At 44.7% G+C, this 17,197-nt stretch overlaps 1 protein-coding gene across 1 annotated transcript in view; it reads left to right on the top strand.

The window, feature by feature from the left end:
* The window catches only part of GALNT9 (polypeptide N-acetylgalactosaminyltransferase 9), a 144,844-nt gene that overhangs the window by 29,243 nt on the left and 98,404 nt on the right, over positions 1-17,197 (top strand). The window contains exon 2 of the mRNA XM_058158912.1: positions 9,603-9,783. Within this exon, the coding sequence (XP_058014895.1) occupies positions 9,603-9,783 (181 nt within the window). The remainder of the gene's footprint in view (positions 1-9,602; positions 9,784-17,197) is intronic.

Here is a 17,197-nt window from a genome sequence, read left to right as displayed (position 1 = left end):
GGTAATAGCATGTGCTTTCCAGCAAGCAAGGCTGTTTTGTACACAAGCTGAAACTGTGTTCTGATTCTTTCAGGCATCACTACTAGCCGGGTTTAACAACAAATAGAATGTTTATCCGAGGAGCAAAGAAAACCAACACATAAGAAATAGAAGCCAGAGGAAATGCAGTTGGAATGAATAATCATCGGCTGCTTTCCAATTCAGCAAGTTTTATCCTCTTCTTTTGCATGAACTGTTTCTTATTCCATGTTTTTTTTTCTCTCTCTCTCTCTCATTCTCTCTCTCTCTCTCTCTCTCTCACATTCTCTATCTTATCTATCTATCTATCTATCTATCTATCTATCTATCTATCTATCATCTATCTATCTATCTATCTCTGTTTATCATTCTCTATCATCTATCTATATCTATCTATCATCTATCTATCTATCTATCTATCTATCTATCTATCTATCTATCTATCTATCTATCTATCTATCTATCTACTGTATCTCTATTTCTATAATCTATCATCTATCTATAAATCAATCAATCAATCTATAATCTATTTATCTATCATTTATTTATTTATTTATTTATTTATTTAAATTTTTATGCCGCCCTTCTCCTGAAGGACTCAGGGTGGTGTACAGCCAAAGATAAAAACAGCAAGTATACAAAGTTAAAATATCAATTTAAAACACCTATTCAATAGTGGCCGAATTAAAACCGTCAGATTGACCTAACCTAAAATACCCCATATAAAATTACAAAGGATTAAAAATTTAAAATTTAAAATCATCCATCCATCCATCCATCCATCCATCTCTCTCTCTCTCTCATTTATCTATCGTCTGTTTATATCTATCTAATCTATCTCTCATCTATCTATCTAATCATCTATCATCTATCATCTATCAATCAATCAATCAATCAATCTATAATCTATTTATCTATCTATCTATCATCCATCCATCCATCCATCCATCCATCCATCCATCCATCATCCATCTAGCTAGCTAGCTACCTACCATATCTATCTCCATCCATCCATCTCCTTTCTGTCTCATCTACCTATGCAAAGTCCATCGAACCCGATACCTGCAGGATGGCTGTCTGCAGACACCATAAGGGCAGAGAAGAACTGAGCTGTCCCCGTTTTATAAGAGCTCGGGTATAAGGCTATTCAATCTACAGCGGGTAGATATACATGTCTCTTTGTGTGTGTGTGCGCGCGCTTGCTTGCTTTAATTCTTGCAATATGCTTTAATTCTGAAACGCTCGGGCGGTGTTGGGCTCGGTGGTTATTTCCTCCTGCACTGACTTGAGGGCAAGACTGACTTTGCATGCTAATGTGGACATTCAAAGGCAGAAAGGAGCTGAGGCCTCTATCTTCTTCTGCAAAGCAGAAACCATGATGTTGGGGTAAATAGACCCTACAATTCTGGAAGTGGAGCCTTCGCTGATCTCATAACCTCCCAAGAGTGTTATTTGCAAAATCCTTTGCCAGCGTGGCTAATTTCTCTATGTTGTGGTCGCAGTGTGTTTGGAGAGCAAGGCTAAGCTGGGGCAATCCAAAAACAGCTTTCTCCATGGCCTTTGAATGCCCTGTTATCTGGCTCAAACAGCTCCACACAATAAAGCAATGCCCCTCTCTATTTAACTGGCTGGCCCTTAAGAAGCAGAAAGTGACTTTAAAAAAAAAAAAATTCAGGCACACAGAATCGAATCGACGTCTTTCCTTTTCGGTAGCCTGCCCCAGCCCCCCCCCCATCTCCTACCGTGCTCTCTCGCAATAAATTAAATCGTAATCTTAAATGACAATAAAAAACAACCACATCTACAAGAATGAAGAATAACCGGAGGCAGACCACCCCAACCTGCATATTTGCAGATAAGGCTAGTAAAGTGGGTCCAAAGAAGAAGATAAGAGAAGAAAGATGAAGGAAGAGAAAGGAAGAGTGGAAACGAGAATGTTGTGTCTGTGTCCCCCCGAGCCAGGCCCCCTGCCAGAAAGTGACTTGGAAAGTGAGGGGGAAGGGCCATCAGGACTTACGTCGGGAGCACCGGCTTCCCTGGCTCAGCTCCAGGAGCCAGAGGCAGGCCAGGTGGAAGAGATAACGAGGCCTCTGTCTCCTGACTCTTTCCCCCCCAGGCCACGCCTCCAGACCCAGCTGATGGCAATCAGGCCTGGCTGGACCCTAGGTTTCATAGGCAGGAGAGGCGGGAACAACAGAAGCAGGGGTGGGGCAGGACTAGGAAGTGGTGAGTCATGGAGCCACACCCACAGGATATAAAAGCAGCAAGGACTGCTACGCCTCTTCGTAGCAGGCAAATCAACTGCTTGACTAGAGCTGAAGTACTGTTTGTTGACTCATCGGCATCAAGGGAGATAACAGAGACAATTGGCAGATGCTCGCTAGTTTGCTGCCAGAGCTGATAGTGCCGGCTAATTAAGCCATCGCTCGGACTGAGGCGAGGGGAACAGAACAGAGAAGGAAGAAGAGCTAAGGAAGAAAGAGTTGGATGTCGTCCTTTCTCAAAATTCCTAGCAAAACTCTGCCAGGCTGAAAGGCACCCAGATCAGTGGTGGAATTCAAGTTTTTTTATTACTGGTTCTGTGGGCGTGGCTCGGTGGGCATGGCGTAGCTTGGTGGGTGTGGCAGGGGAAGGATATTGCAAAATCCCCATTCCCTCCCCACCCCTGGGGGAAGAACATTGCAAAATCTCCATTCCCACCCCACTCCGGGGCCAGCCAGAGGTGGCATTTGCCTGTTCTCCGAACTGCCCAAAATTTCCACTACCGGTTCTCCAGAACCTGTCAGAACCTGCTGAATAGCACCCCTAGATAAGGCTAGTAAGGTGGGTCCAAATAAGAGAAGAGAAGAAAGATGAAGGAAGGTGAAAGGAAGAGTGGAAACGGGAAGGAAGAAGAGCTAAGGAAGAAAGAGATGGATGTCATCGTTTCTCAAAATTCCTAGCAAAACTCTACCAGTCTGAAAGGCACCCAGATGTGTTTCCTTTGATCTCAACAAGCCTGCAAATGTTAAATATAGAGCTTGTTTGGGAAAATCAGGACACCGAGTGATTGCTAGTGAAAGGAAAAGACAATCATTGGTGATTAAAAACAAACACATCTGCATTGAAAAAGGCAGAGATGGAGACCAGAAGATTGTCATTGTGAGTGCGCCAAAAATGAAAAAGAAACCACAGGGCACGTTGGTGGCTTCTGGTTTGATTGGAAGAGGTGGTTATAGATGGTAGTTTAACATCTAGCCAGCATTGTCTGGTTCTGAAGCCGAAGCTGGCTAGTCCTTAACATACAACCACAATTGGGGCCAGAATATCCATGGCTAAGAAAACAGATGTTAAGGGAATTGTGCCTGATTTTAAGACTTTGGTTTTTTGAATGTTGACCATTGCTAAGTGAATCCCCTACAGTTGTTAAATGAATCATGCAGCCGTTAAGTAAATCCCTCTCCCCCCTTTGACATAGCAATAGCACTTAGACTTATATACCGCTTCACAGTGCTATACAGCCCAGTCTAAGCTATTTAGCGAGTCAGCCGATTGCCTCCAACAATGTGAGTCCTCGTTTTACTGATCTTGGAAGGATGAAAGGCTGAGTCAACCTTGAGCCACTCAGAATCTAAACTGTTGGCAGTCAGCACAATTAGCCTGCAATTCTGCATTGTAACCGCTGCGTACTGTGGGAAGGAAGGAAGGAAGGAAGGAAGGAAGGAAGGAAGGAAGGAAGGAAGGAAGGAAGGAAGGAAGGAAGGGCAATAGAAATAGCACTTAGACTTATATCCCGCTTCACAGTGCTTTACAGCCCTCTCTAAGCGGTTTACAGAGTCAGTATCTTGCCCCCAACAATCTGGATCATTTTACCAACCTTGGAAGGATGGAAGGTTGATAATAATAATAATAACCTTGGAAGTCTCCTACTCCAACCCCCTGCCCAGGCAGGAAACGCTACACCATCTCAGACAGATGGTTATCCAACATTTTCTTTAAAATTTCCAGTGTTGGAGCATTCACAACTTCTGCAGGCAAGTTGTTCCACTTATTAATTGTTCTCACTGTCAGGAAATTTCTCCTTAGTTCTAAGTTGCTTCTCTCCTTGATTAGTTTCCACCCATTGCTTCTTGTTCTACCCTCAGGTGCTTTGGAGAATAGCTTGACTCCCTCTTCTTTGGGGCAGCCCCAAAGATATTGGAAGAACTGCTATCAGGTCTCCCCTAGTCCTTCTTTTTATTAAACTAGATATACCCAGTTTCTGCAACCGTTCTTCATATGTTTTAGCCTCCGGTCCCCTAATCATCTTGGTTGCTCTTCTCTGCACTCTTTGTAGAGTCTCCACATCTTTTTTTATATTGTCGTGACCAAAACTGGATGCAGTATTCCAAGTGTGGCCTTACTAAGGTGTTATAAAGTGGTATTAACACTTCACGTGATCTTGATTCTATCCCTCTGTTTATGCAGCCCAGAACTGTGTTGGCTTTTTTAGCAGCTGCTGCACACAGCTGGCTCATATCTAAATGGTTGTCCACTAGGACTCCAAGATCCCTCTCACAATTACTACTATTGAGCAAGGTACCACATATACGGTACCTGTACATTTTGGGTTTTTTGCCTAAATGTAGAACCTTATTTTTTTCGCTGTTGAATTTCATTTTGTTAGATAGCGCCCAATGTTCAAGTCTACCTCAACAAGGTTGAGTCTACCCTGAGCCGGTGAGAATCAAACTAAAGTTCAGAACTGGAGTTCAGAACTTTAGTTCTCCAGAACTAAAGAAACTTCTCGGGGTGAGGAGCAAAATGTCTTAGTTTGGGGCCATTTGCCCTCCAATCAGAGACAAATGGTCCAAGTGGCAAGAAGCGTCCTTAGTTTCCTTGAATGACAAGGTGAGGGAGGGAAGAGAGAAACATGGTTGATAACAGTTGCCTAGCAGCACTTCAGCTACCATCACATTAGCAGCTCTTGTCTCTCTCTCTGATCTTTGGGTCATTTTTCATCCCAGGAGTCTCCAGCCTGCATCTTTGCCCTCCCAAATCTGCTGAGAACTCTTAGTTATAAATATTCCACTCTTCTGATTCGTATCTTGAGGTGGGAGTCTTAAAACGAGGGGGGGGACGAGAGGGAGAAGGAGATAGTGTGAATGTATAGCACATAGCAGGACGCGGTGGCTCAGGGGCTAGGACGTTGAGCTTGTCGATCGAAAGGTCGGCAGCTCAGCGGTTCGAATCCCTAGTGCTTTCGAAACCTAGCAGTTTCGAAAGCACGTAAAAATGCAAGTAGAAAAAATAGGGACCACCTTTGATGGGAAGGTAAGAGCGTTCCGTGTGCCTATGGCGTTGAGTCATGCCAGCCACATGACCACGGAGACGTCTTCGGACAGCGCTGGCTCTTCGGCTTTGAAACGGAGATGAGCACCGCCCCCTAGAGTCGGCAACAATTAGCACGTATGTGCAAGGGGAACCTTTACCTTTCCCTTATAGCACATATAGGACCTTCGCTGGTCCGTCACAACACGGATATTGCAGATCAAAGGTGACAGAGATCGTAAACGGGATCTAAACCTGTGAAGCGGGAGGTTCTATAACCCTCGCCCACCCAGTAGGAAGCATTTCTTGACGGTGCAAGCATTCAAGAGTGGAAGAGAAGTGAGGGGTTTTTATCTTTCTGGAAAGTGAGGAGGGAGGGGAAACACCCATCTAAGCAAAAAGAAAAAGGAAAAAAAGCAGTGATGTAGCGGCAGAATTCCCCCTCCCCTTTTTTTTAGTTTAAAAAAAGAGAGACAGGAACAAAGCAGGGATGTGATTGTGCATAATGCGGACATTATGAGAAACAGATAGATCAAAGGAACGGATTTCATATAGTCAAACTGAGATACTGATGCCACCACAATGATCTTGGTAATAGACCTTCCTAGACATTTTTAAAGGGCCAGTTGGGAAACCATCTAAGCCAAGGGTCTCCAACCTTGGCAACTTTAAACCTGGTGGACTTCAACTCCCAGATTCCGGGAGTTGAAGTCCACCAGGCTTAAAGTTGCCACAGTTGGAGACCCCTGATCTAAGCTATGGTCTGAACGTCGGTGAGATTTGGAGCTCTTTCCAAATTAGTATCCTATTAGGGCCTCTGGTGGCTCAACGGACTAAGTCTGTCTGTTATTAACACAGCTGCTTGCAATTACTGCAAGTTCAAGTCCCACTAGGCCCAAGGTTGACTCAGCCTTCCATCCTTTATAAGGTAGGTAAAATGAGGACCCAGATTGTTGGGGGCAATTAAGTTGACTTTGTATATAATATACAAGTGGATGAAGACTATTGCTTAACACATTGTAAGCCGCCCTGAGTCTTCGGAGAAGGGCGGGATATAAATTCAAATAAATAAATAAAAATAAATAAATAATATTAGTATCCTATGACTATCACTAAGTGTTGTATCTTATGGTTTTTGACGAATATATTTTATTTTTTCTTTATGTACGCTGAGAGCATATGCACCAAAGGCAAATTCCTTGTGTGTCCAATCACACTTGGCCAACAAAGAATTCCATTCCATTCCATTCCATTCCATTCCATTCCATTCCATTCCATTCCATTCCATTCTATTCTATTCTATTCTATTTTATTCTATTCTATTTCTAGGTTGATCAGTCTATGTCAGTTGTCTAGTTAGTTAGTCGTCTAGTGTCATTAGGGTGTCTAGTGAGTCATCTGATGGATGGATGACACATCCCAAATGTTTGCAATGTTCAGATTCACCTTCCTGTTCCAGACAGAAAAGTTATCTGACACCTAGAAGAAAATAGCTCAGGGTTCAATTGTGTGGTCCTCGGTGCTCTTCTGAACTTGGTAGTTTTCTTGCAGATGTTTCATCATCCAACTAGGTAATACAATCAGTGTTAAAGGGAGTGGGGTTTGCTCTCTTTTTATATACAAGTGGCTTCCCATGTCAGTGCTGATAAGGATATTTGATGGCTCCTTGATTAAACTGTTGTTTACCGTTTGATTGTCTGAGTTGGTAGTTCCTTGACTGGGCATTGTTGGTCTTCTGTTAATCATGGTGTTAAAAGGAGAACAAATGCCACTCCTTTTCAGCACTGATGATGTTACCTAGTTGGGTAATGAAACTCTCTGCGAGAAAACAACCAAGCTCAGAAGGCACCAAGGACCCCCAAAGTCATCTAGAAAATCATCAAAATTATCAGAGGATAATTAGAACTGCAGAAAAAATAATTGCTACCAACTTGCCTTCCATTGAGGACCTGTATACTGCACGAATCAAGAAGAGGGCCGTGAAAATATTTGCAGATCCCTCGCATCCTGGACATAAACTGTTTCAACTCCTACCCTCAAAACGACGCTATAGAGCACTGCACACCAGAACAACTAGACACAAGAACAGTTTTTCCTCAAGGCCATCACTCTGCTAAACAAATAATTCCCTCAACACTGTCAGACTATTTACTGAATCTGCACTACTATTAATCTTCTCATAGTTTCCATCACCAATCTCTTTCCACTTATGACTGTATGACTATAACTTGTTGCTGGCAATCCTTATGATTTATATTGATATATTGATCATCAATTGTGTTGTAAATGTTGTACCTTGATGAACGTATCTTTTCTTTTATGTACACTGAGAGCATATGCACCAAGACAAATTCCTTGTGTGTCCAATCACACTTGGCCAATAAAATTCTATTCTATTCTATTCTATCTAGTCATCTTGGACACTGGGACAATATCCTCCATTTCACTTAAAGGCTTAGGCAGAGAGGACAGCTCACACAACATCTCCATCATCACTATACTTCTATCTCCCTAAATTGCCCCTCCATTCCCTTAATCTGGCCAACCTAGGTAGTTGTCCCACCCTCAAAAATCTTCGCTTCTAAGGGCCAGCAATGATAGGGGGAGAATATTTAATCAAATCTATGGTTGCCGGTGTTACAAAACTCTACTTCCAGCACCTTTTTGCGTTGATCCATTGTTGACCTTGATGATCTTCTGTTATTTGTTTATCTTCCTTCAAATTATCTCTTGTAATTAGACTCCATCTCTTGCTCTCCAGGGGAAGCGGGCTTCAAATGAGGATTGCTTAAAAGCAATTACATTTTGATATTGGAGATCTGTACACATAAAATGTAGTATCACTTCCAATTAAAAAATAGTAATGAATTTTATGTCCTGAGAGACAGAAGAGCCTAAGCAATGCTATTGTGTCTACCAGCGCTACTTGGGTACAAGAAGACTGCAGCACAAAGCTATTTTGGTTAATGTCTTTGGATTCTCGTGCTCATGATAGATAGATCAGCAACCAGGGTTCAAAATCTGAAAGCTATTATGAATTCTAGGATCTAGTTGGGAAACCTAGGAAGGGTTTCTGAATCTGTGTGAGCATTGACGTCAGGAAGTAAGCAAATATTATTACTTAGGAGTTCCCAAAGGTGCTTTTCCAAGAAGTAACTGGACTTCATTTTTCCTTGAAGACATCTCACTTCTCATCCAAGAAGCTTCTCCACAACATCTTCAAGGAAAAACAAAGAAAGTCCAGTTACTTCTTGGAAAAGCATCTTTGGGACAACCATGACCTGGATGACTGAGAATCACCACAGACTGTTATTTTGGAGTGATGGGCAGTAGGACACCATGTTTCTTCCTACAACGACAAAACCCTTGATTTATACAATTAGCAGCTCTACGATCCATGAGAGAGAGAGAGAGAGAGAGAGAGAGAGAGAGAGAGAGAGAGAGAGAGAGAGAGAGAGAGAGTCTTTATTATGGTTTGTTGCACAGTAGCCAGATATTCAGACAGAATTTGGCATTTTTATCCACCTGTGTGATTCCAAGCTAGAGAGGTTTGCGACTTTGGTTTAAGCGAAGTTTCTCCTGGGATGGATGGGACAACAGAGAAGGAAGTGGTGCAAGCTCCAGTTTGACTTCCTCTGTGAAGGAGCTGACCAGGCTGAGCCGAAGGAGGGGTCAAGCGTGTCATCAGTCTCGAGTTCCTTCACCCCACAAGAGATCTAAGTCCAGCCTTCCTTGAATTCTGTTGTCTCTTATCTACCACTGATTTGCTTTGACCATTAGTAGTTCTGATTCTGTAAAGAGTGCTAGCATACAATACACCTGTATATTCATTTGAATTTCCTGGACTCTTGATTTCAAGTGCTTGACTATCTATCTATCTATCTATCTATCTATCTATCTATCTATCTATCTATCTATCTATCTATCTATCTATCTATCTCTATCTCTATCTCTTTCTGTCCATCAATCCATCGATCCATCCATCCATCCCTGTAGGAGATGACCAGGGTGAGCCCGAAGGAGAGATCAAGCATATCATCAGTCTTGAGTCCCTTTGCACCTACAAGAGATCTAAGTGCAGCCCATCTTGAATTCCGTTGACTCTTCTCTACTGCCAATTCGCTTTGGCCATTAGTAGTTCAGATTCTTGTAGAGAGCTTAAGCTTGCAAAAAACCTTTATATGAACTGCCTGGACTTCCTGACTTACTCTGCGCTTAACACTATAACTCTGACCCACTCCCCTAATTTTCCAAACTAATTGCATCTGTATTTCCTTCAACCCCCACCCACCCAGGTCTAGCCAAGCCTATGGGATTAGTTGAAGGCCCAGGAGGTTTGGGTCAAGGAGGAATGGCTGCCACCCTGAGAGACGACAGCCATGAATCTGAAACGAAATATGAAGAATATGGTTACAACGCACAACTGAGCGATCGGATTTCATTGGACAGATCTATTCCAGACTATAGACCCAAAAAGTAAGTGAGCTCTCTACGTGACCAACCATTGATGAAAATTATTCTGTTTCCTGTACTTGTTTTGCATGGATCCTAAAAGTTGAATTAAATATAGACTGTGAAATCATAATTTCTAGCATATGAATACTGAAAAACTATAATCTGTATGCAGGGGTGGGGCTGCTGGGGGTTTGCAGGGGTTCGGGAGAACCTCTAGCTAAGATTTTGTGCAGTTTGGAATATCCTCAAATCCCATTCCTGGCTGGCCCCACCCACCCCACCCTGCCCCTCCCAGGAGTCCCCACGTGGCCAGTTTTGGATGCAGATAAGTACAGGGCACATGCGGAGACTCAGGGAGAGCAAAAAATGGGCCTACCGGAAGTTTGGGGAGGCCGGAAACAGGCCTGTTTTTGCCCTCTCGGAGGCTCGAGGAAAACCTCTGGAAGCCGGGGAGGGCAAACCCTTGCCCGCAGGTGGTGCAGGAGGCCGACTAGGCCACACCCACCATGGACACGCCCACCCAGCAACCAGGCAGAGAACCCCTTGCTAAAATGTTTGAAGCCCTCTCCTGTCTGTATGGCATTGTAAAGATGCTTGTTTTTCTCATTCGTTTGTTTCTCCATACTGTTTTATGCCTTTCTTTTGTTCTTTTTAATTTCTGTTTTTATTTACAAGGGCATGTTTGCTTTCTTGGATTGCAAACTATGAAACTACGGATGGTTTCTTCTTAGGGGTGTAACACACCCGTGTTACTTCTGTGGGCTAAGGTGCCTTTTATCTAATCCTTGCCCTGGCTGTGGCTTTTCCTTCTGTTCCCCCAAACTAATCCCTACATACTGATAAGGGAAAGAGTGGCAGTGCCTGGGGTTGGCGTCAAGAGAGGAACCAGCCTGGAGTCCTTATGTTCCCACAAATGGTCTAAGTCCCACCCTTCATGAATTCCATTGACTCTTATCTAGCGTCAATAGGTGGCCCTGATTCTTCACGCCCTTGCAATTCCCCAAGGCAAAACAGAGAAGTCTATGGAGATTCCCAGCCATCCAGGACATGGTTGTTTTTTTTAATTTGCATTTATATCCCACCCTTCTTCGAAGACTCAGGGCGGCTTACACTATGTCAAGCAATAGTCTTCATCCATTTGTATATTATATACAAAGTCAACTTATTGCCTCCAACAATCTGGGTCCTCATTTTACCTACCTTATAAAGAATGGAAGGCTGAGTCAACCTTGGGCCTGGTGGGACTTGAACCTGCAGTAATTGCAAGCAGCTGCTGTTAATAACAGACTGTCTTAGCAGTCTGAGCCACTCAAGGACCCAAAGGTACTTTTTGTCCTGAAGGTACTTTTTCAAGGGGCAACTGGACTTCCTTGTTTTTTTTCTTTGAAAACATTTCGCTTCTCATCCAAGAAGCTTCTTCAGTTCTGCCTGGATGGTAGGGAACAGAGGGATTTATACAGGGATGGGCTTCAAAAATTTTAGCAAGGGGTACTCTGTCCAGTTGCTGGGTGGGTGTGGCTATGGTGGGTGGGACCTAGTTGGCCTCCTGCATCATGGCAGGTGGGAAGTTTTTGCCCTCCCTGGGTTCTGGAGGCATTACTTGAGCCTCGGGAGGGCGAAAACAACTTTCCCAGGCTCCGGAGCCCCCCTGGAGGCCGGAAACAGGCCTTCCTGAACTTCTGGTAGGACTGTTTTTTGCCCTCCCTGAGCCTCTGCACGCGCCCTGCACTTACCTGCTCCCAAAACAGGCCATGTGGGGACTCCTGGAAGGGAAGCGGCAGGGTGGGAGGGGACAGCGAGGAGTGGGATTTGGGGGTTCTCTGAACTGAGGTTCTCCCAGACCCCTGCGAACCCCCAGCAGCCCACCCATGGATTTATATTCCTTGCAGACAGCTGGCCATTTGCATTCTTTTAGAGAGCCATCAAGGCCACTTGGAGGTTTATCTGTGTCGCAAATGGGTACGGAGCCTTCTTAGAACTGCTGAAAGGATCCTGTTATGGAGCTGGGCTTCCTGCAGGATGTTTTCTGCCCTGGGTCCCTTCCCTGTTGAAGACAGGCGCAGGCTGTGGGGGATGACTCTGAGTTGTCTGCAACTCAAATGGAAGCGCAATTGGTTCCTGTAGTCTGCAACTTTTCTGGAAATCTGTTTTTTTTCTGGAAATCCTACACCGTTTGAAGGGTGTCCATCCCAAAGTGCATTGATAAACAACTATGGAGATTCTCAGTCATCCAGGTCGTGGTTGTCTCAAAGATGCTTTTTCAAAAGACAACTGAACTGCCTTGTTTTTTCCTCAAAGACAGTTTGCTTCTCACCCAAGAAGCTTCTTCAGCTCAAAGATAGTTATGTTTAAATCAAAGTTAGTCTTTAATAGCTAGCAGTTACACATAGCTGGTTAAATATTTGGAGGGGACACTACCCCAAACACCAGGGATGTATGCCCTAAAAAATATCAATATTCTGGATGAAAATGATAACAAACCACATTTCTATTGCTACCAAGAAAACAGCATGGATGTATCCAGGAGTCTTGGTGGTTTAACTTTCCTGTTTTTTAAAGGCAGAAAACAATGTTTTATCCCCGTGACTTTATTCCTTTCCCTCCTTAAAGATGTGCAAGGGCCTAAGTGTTTGTATCTTGTAGTATCTCTAACAGATTAACAGAGTTGGAAAGGACCTTGTAAGTCATCTAGTCCAACCCCTCCAGCCAAGCAGGAGACACTACACCATTTCTGATAGATGGCAGTCCAGTGTCTTCTTGAAGGCTTCCAGTGATGAAGCTTCCACAACTTCTGAAGGCAACTTCTGTTCCATGGGTTGATTGTTCTCACTGACAGAAAATTCCTCCTTATTTTCAGGTTGAATCTCTCCTTCTTCAGTTTCCATCCATTGTTTATTGTCTGACCGTCAGGTGCCTTGGAAAATAGCTTGACCCCCTCCTTTCTGTGGCAGCCCCTCAAATATTAGAAGACTGCTATCATGTCTCCCCTGATCCTTCTCTTCACTAGACTAGGTTTTAGCCTCCAGCCCCCTAATCATCTTGGTTGCTCTTCTCTGCACTCTTTCTAGAGTCTCAACATCTTTTTTTATACTGTGGTGACCAAAACTGGATGCAGGATTCTAAGAGTGGTCTTACTTACTTTATAGAGTGGCATTAGTACCTCACTTGATCTTGATTAAATTAATGCAATTTAAGATTGCATTGGCTTTTTTGGCTGCTGCCTCACACTGTTGGCTCATATTTAATCATGCGAAGGAGATCCTGCATCTTACAACCATTCGCTAGTCAGTCTTACTTCTCGGTGTGGTCTTACTAATCTCACTAAGACAAAGCTCAAACCTTGTTTAGACCCAGACTTAGCAGCTGCCCTTGGACAGTAAATCAAGCATGGACAATTGTAATTTTTTTTTTTTTACATTTATATCCCGCCCTTCTCCGAAGACTCAGGGCGGCTTACAGTGTATAAGGCAATAGTCTCATTCTATTTGTATATTTACAAAGTCAACTTATTGCCCCCCCAACAATCTGGGTCCTCATTTTACCTACCTTATAAAGGATGGAAGGCTGAGTCAACCTTGGGCCGGGCTTGAACCTGCAGTAATTGCAGGCTGCTGTGTTCTAATAACAGGCTCCTTACAGCCTGAGCTATTCCGGCCTAATGTTGATATTGTGAGTGCAGCTCTTTCTAACGCTCATAGTTTTGATGCCAAACTCTTGCAAATTTCTTTCCCCACACCTTCCTTTGTTTTACATTCATTTGCCTCGTGCTGGCTTTTGGGAACATAAACTCGGTATGTCTAGTTTAATAAAAAGAAGGACTAGGGGAGACATGATAGCAGCGTTCCAATATCTCAGGGGTTGCCCCAACGAAGGGGGAGTCGGGCTGTTCTCCAAAGCACCTGAGGGTAGAACAAGAAGCAATGGGTGGAAACTGATCAAGGAAAGAAGCAACTTAGAACTAAGGAGAAATTTCCTGACAGTGAGAACAATTAATAAGTGGAACGACTTGCCTGCAGAAGTTGTAAATGCTCCAACACTGGAAATTTTTAAGAAAATGTTGGATAATCATCTGACTGAGATGGTGTAGGGTTTCCTGCCTGGGCAGGGGGTTGGACTAGAAGGCCTCCAAGGTCCCTTCCAACTCTGTTGTTATATTATATTATATAAACGTCATGAGCTAAGACCTTCCTTTAAAACATAGCAATCTTTGTTTCCCCCTCCCCCCCCAAAAAATAAACACCTGTCATACATGGTTTGATCTACCCACCTTTCCAGAATGAGTAGGATTCACTTTGGCAGCCATCACAAATGTTTATCCGCACATGAACTGAGGTGCAGAAAATATTATTACAAAGTGAGACATGAGCGCCCAACAGGATGAGACACCTTCTCCTCTTGTCGTTATGCAGATAAGTTTCCCCTCGGGAGGGACTGAAAGCTGAAACATGATATATTTGTACTGGTTTATTTTCCAGGCCGTTGTTTGCAGATTTGGGGGGATATTTCCAGGGGACACAACAACACGTATTATGGAAATCCTATTTATGTCTTTTTCTTTTTAAATTTTATTTATACATTTTTCTTTAGCATGCATAAAAGGGCTTAGTAAACCGTGTACTGTCTGAGTCAATTTAAGTTATACATAATAATAGCAAGAGCACTTAGACTTATATACCACTTTACAGTGCTTTATAGCCCTCTCTGACCGGTTTACAGAGTCAGCCTCTTGCCCCCAACAATCTGGGTCCTCATTTTACCCACCTCGGAAGGATGGAAGGCTGAGCCAACTGGGAGGGAGGAAGGAAGGAAGGAGGGAAGGAAGGAAGGAAGGAAGGAGGGAGGGAAGGAAGGAAGGAAGGAAGGAAGGAAGGAAGGAAGGAAGGAAGGAAGGAAGGAAGGAAGGAAGGAAGGGCAATAGCACATATATACCCCTTCACAGTGCTCTATAGCCCTCTGTAAGTGGTTTGCAGAGTCAGCCTCTTGCCGCCAACAATCTAGGTCCTCCTTTTATTGACCTCGGAAGGATGGAAGGCTGAGTCAACTTCGAGCCTGGTGAGATTCCTGAAGGCCTCTGCAGCCGATAACAGAGCTCCAGATCGATCCGGAGCTCTGTTACAGGATACAGAGGTCTTCAGGAAAGCCTTGCTGCGGGAGAAATGGGCCGAGATGTGTGAGGCCCAAGTGCTACTGTCCAAAGGTAAATAGTACGGTAGCTCCACCCCCTCCATCCCCACCCTAGCTTAATTGTTAGCTGTGCACCCTGGAGTGGGCGGGGTCTTAATTAGGTCTTATTTTGGGGGGAGGGGTGTAGGGCTTATATTGGGGGCACGTTTAAAAATCAAGCTAGGACTTACTTTCTGAGTAGGGCGTATTTTCGGGGAAACACGGTATGTGTGAAAAACTTTTTTTTAATGCCCTTGTAACTAAATGAATGTTTTTAAGTCAAGGACTACCAGTGTTTGAGCAAACGTTCCTTACTACTATTGTAACTGGCTTATCCTGAGCTGCTGGGTGACCTGGGAAGTTTGCTAAATTGTCCCGATTAAAAAAAAAAAAGCCTTTTAACCCGATAATTAACTTCCAAAATAGAAAAAGCGATGCAAAGCTTCTGTAAGCAGAAGTTCACAGTGAGGTTCGATTCGTGCAAATGTCAAAGGTTAGCCGTCAGCTAATTTTTGATGCCGTTTCAAGATTTCCTGTATGTTTTTTCCTCATCTTTGCTTGGCCCATTAGATACAAAATTGATTTCTCTTCGTTTGGCCCTGGCTAGGCTTTCTAATTAAACACCAAGTTTAATTATATCACAAAAGGGTGCAATGTAGATCTTAATTACTACCAGCAGCCCTTGGGGAATAACAGAGAGATAATGGGCAAAAGAAAATTCGATAGAATGCTGAAAAACACACACCCTGAATGCTAGCCTTTATTCAAAATCCAATCATGAGATTCAAAATGTGCTTGATCCCTCGTTGATGTTGGAATCCAGTGGATCTTATGAGTGTAGGTTTAATTTTCATCCGAGCTGAGAAAACTAAAGGAGAACTGAGTAGGGCGCCCTGTTTCGGGTGACTCGCTCCCTCTTACATCAGGGGGAGCGGGATGACCCGTTGCAGGGACGTGCTGAGGAGTTTAACGGTTATCTATACGATAAAATCGTTCAGCTTCGGGAGGGCCTAGATCAAGATTGCAGTGACGTGGGTGAGACGGCTGAGGGTGGTCTTGGGGACATTTTATGGGATGAGTTTGACCCTGTCGCTCCCGAGGACATGGACAGGTTGCTGGGGAGGTTGAATGCCACCACATGTTTACTGGACCCGTGCCCCTCCTGGCTGGTACTGGCCACTCAGGAGGTGACACGAGGCTGGCTCCAGGCTATTACGAGCGCTTCCTTGGTGGAGGGAGTCTTTCCAACCGCCTTGAAAGAGGCGGTGGTGAGACCCCTCCTCAAGAAGCCTTCCTGACCCGCTGTTTTAGGTAATTATCGTCCAGTCTCCAACCTTCCCTTCGTGGCGAAGGTTGTAGAGAGTATGGTGGCATATCAGTTTCCTTGCACCTGGATGAAACTGTCTATCTAGACCTGCTCCAGTCTGGCTTCCGGCCCGGTTACAGCACTGAGACGGCTTTGGTCGCGTTGGTGGTTGATCTCTGAGGGCCAGGGATAGAGGATGCTCCTCTGCCCTGGTCCTATTAGACCTCTCAGCGGCTTTTGATACCATCGACCATGGTATCCTGCTGCCCCGGTTGGAGGGGTGGGGAGTGGGAGGCACCGTCCATCGGTGGTTCTCCTCCTATCTCTCCGATCGGTCGCAGACGGTGTTGACAGGGGGGCAGAGGTCGGCCCAAGACACCTCACTTGTGGGTGCCGCAGGGTCGATCCTCTCGCCTTCTGTTCAACATCTATATGAAGCCGCTGGGTGAGATCATCAGTGGCTTCGTGTGAGGTACCAGCTGTACGCTGATGACACCCAGCTGTACTTTTCACACCGGGCCACCCCAACGAAGCTATCAAGTGTTGTCCCGGTGCTTGGAAGCCGACGGGTCTGGATGGGGAGAAACAGGCTCAGGCTCAATCCTCCAAGACAGAGTGGCTGTGGATGCGGCATCTCGGTACAGTCAGCTGAGTCCTCGGCTGACTGTCGGGGCGAGTCATTGGCCCCGGCGGAACGGGTGCGCAACCTGGGCGCCCTCCTGGATGAACGGCTGTCTTTGAAGATCACTTGACGGCCGCCTCCAGGAGAGCTTTTACCAGGTTCGCCTGGTGCGCCAGTTGCGCCTTTCTAGACCGGGATGCCCTGTGCACGGTCACCACGCCCGTGACGCCTCGCCTGGATTACTGCAATGCTCTCTACATGGGGCTCCTTGAAGGGCATCCGAGGCTTCAGTTAGTCCAGAATGCAGCTGCGCTGGTGATAGAGGGAGCCCTCGTGGCTCCCTG

The sequence above is a fragment of the Ahaetulla prasina genome, chromosome 15 (assembly GCF_028640845.1).
Source record: "Ahaetulla prasina isolate Xishuangbanna chromosome 15, ASM2864084v1, whole genome shotgun sequence".
Lineage (NCBI taxonomy): Eukaryota > Metazoa > Chordata > Lepidosauria > Squamata > Colubridae > Ahaetulla > Ahaetulla prasina.
This window is presented reverse-complemented; position numbering and strand designations above follow the sequence as displayed.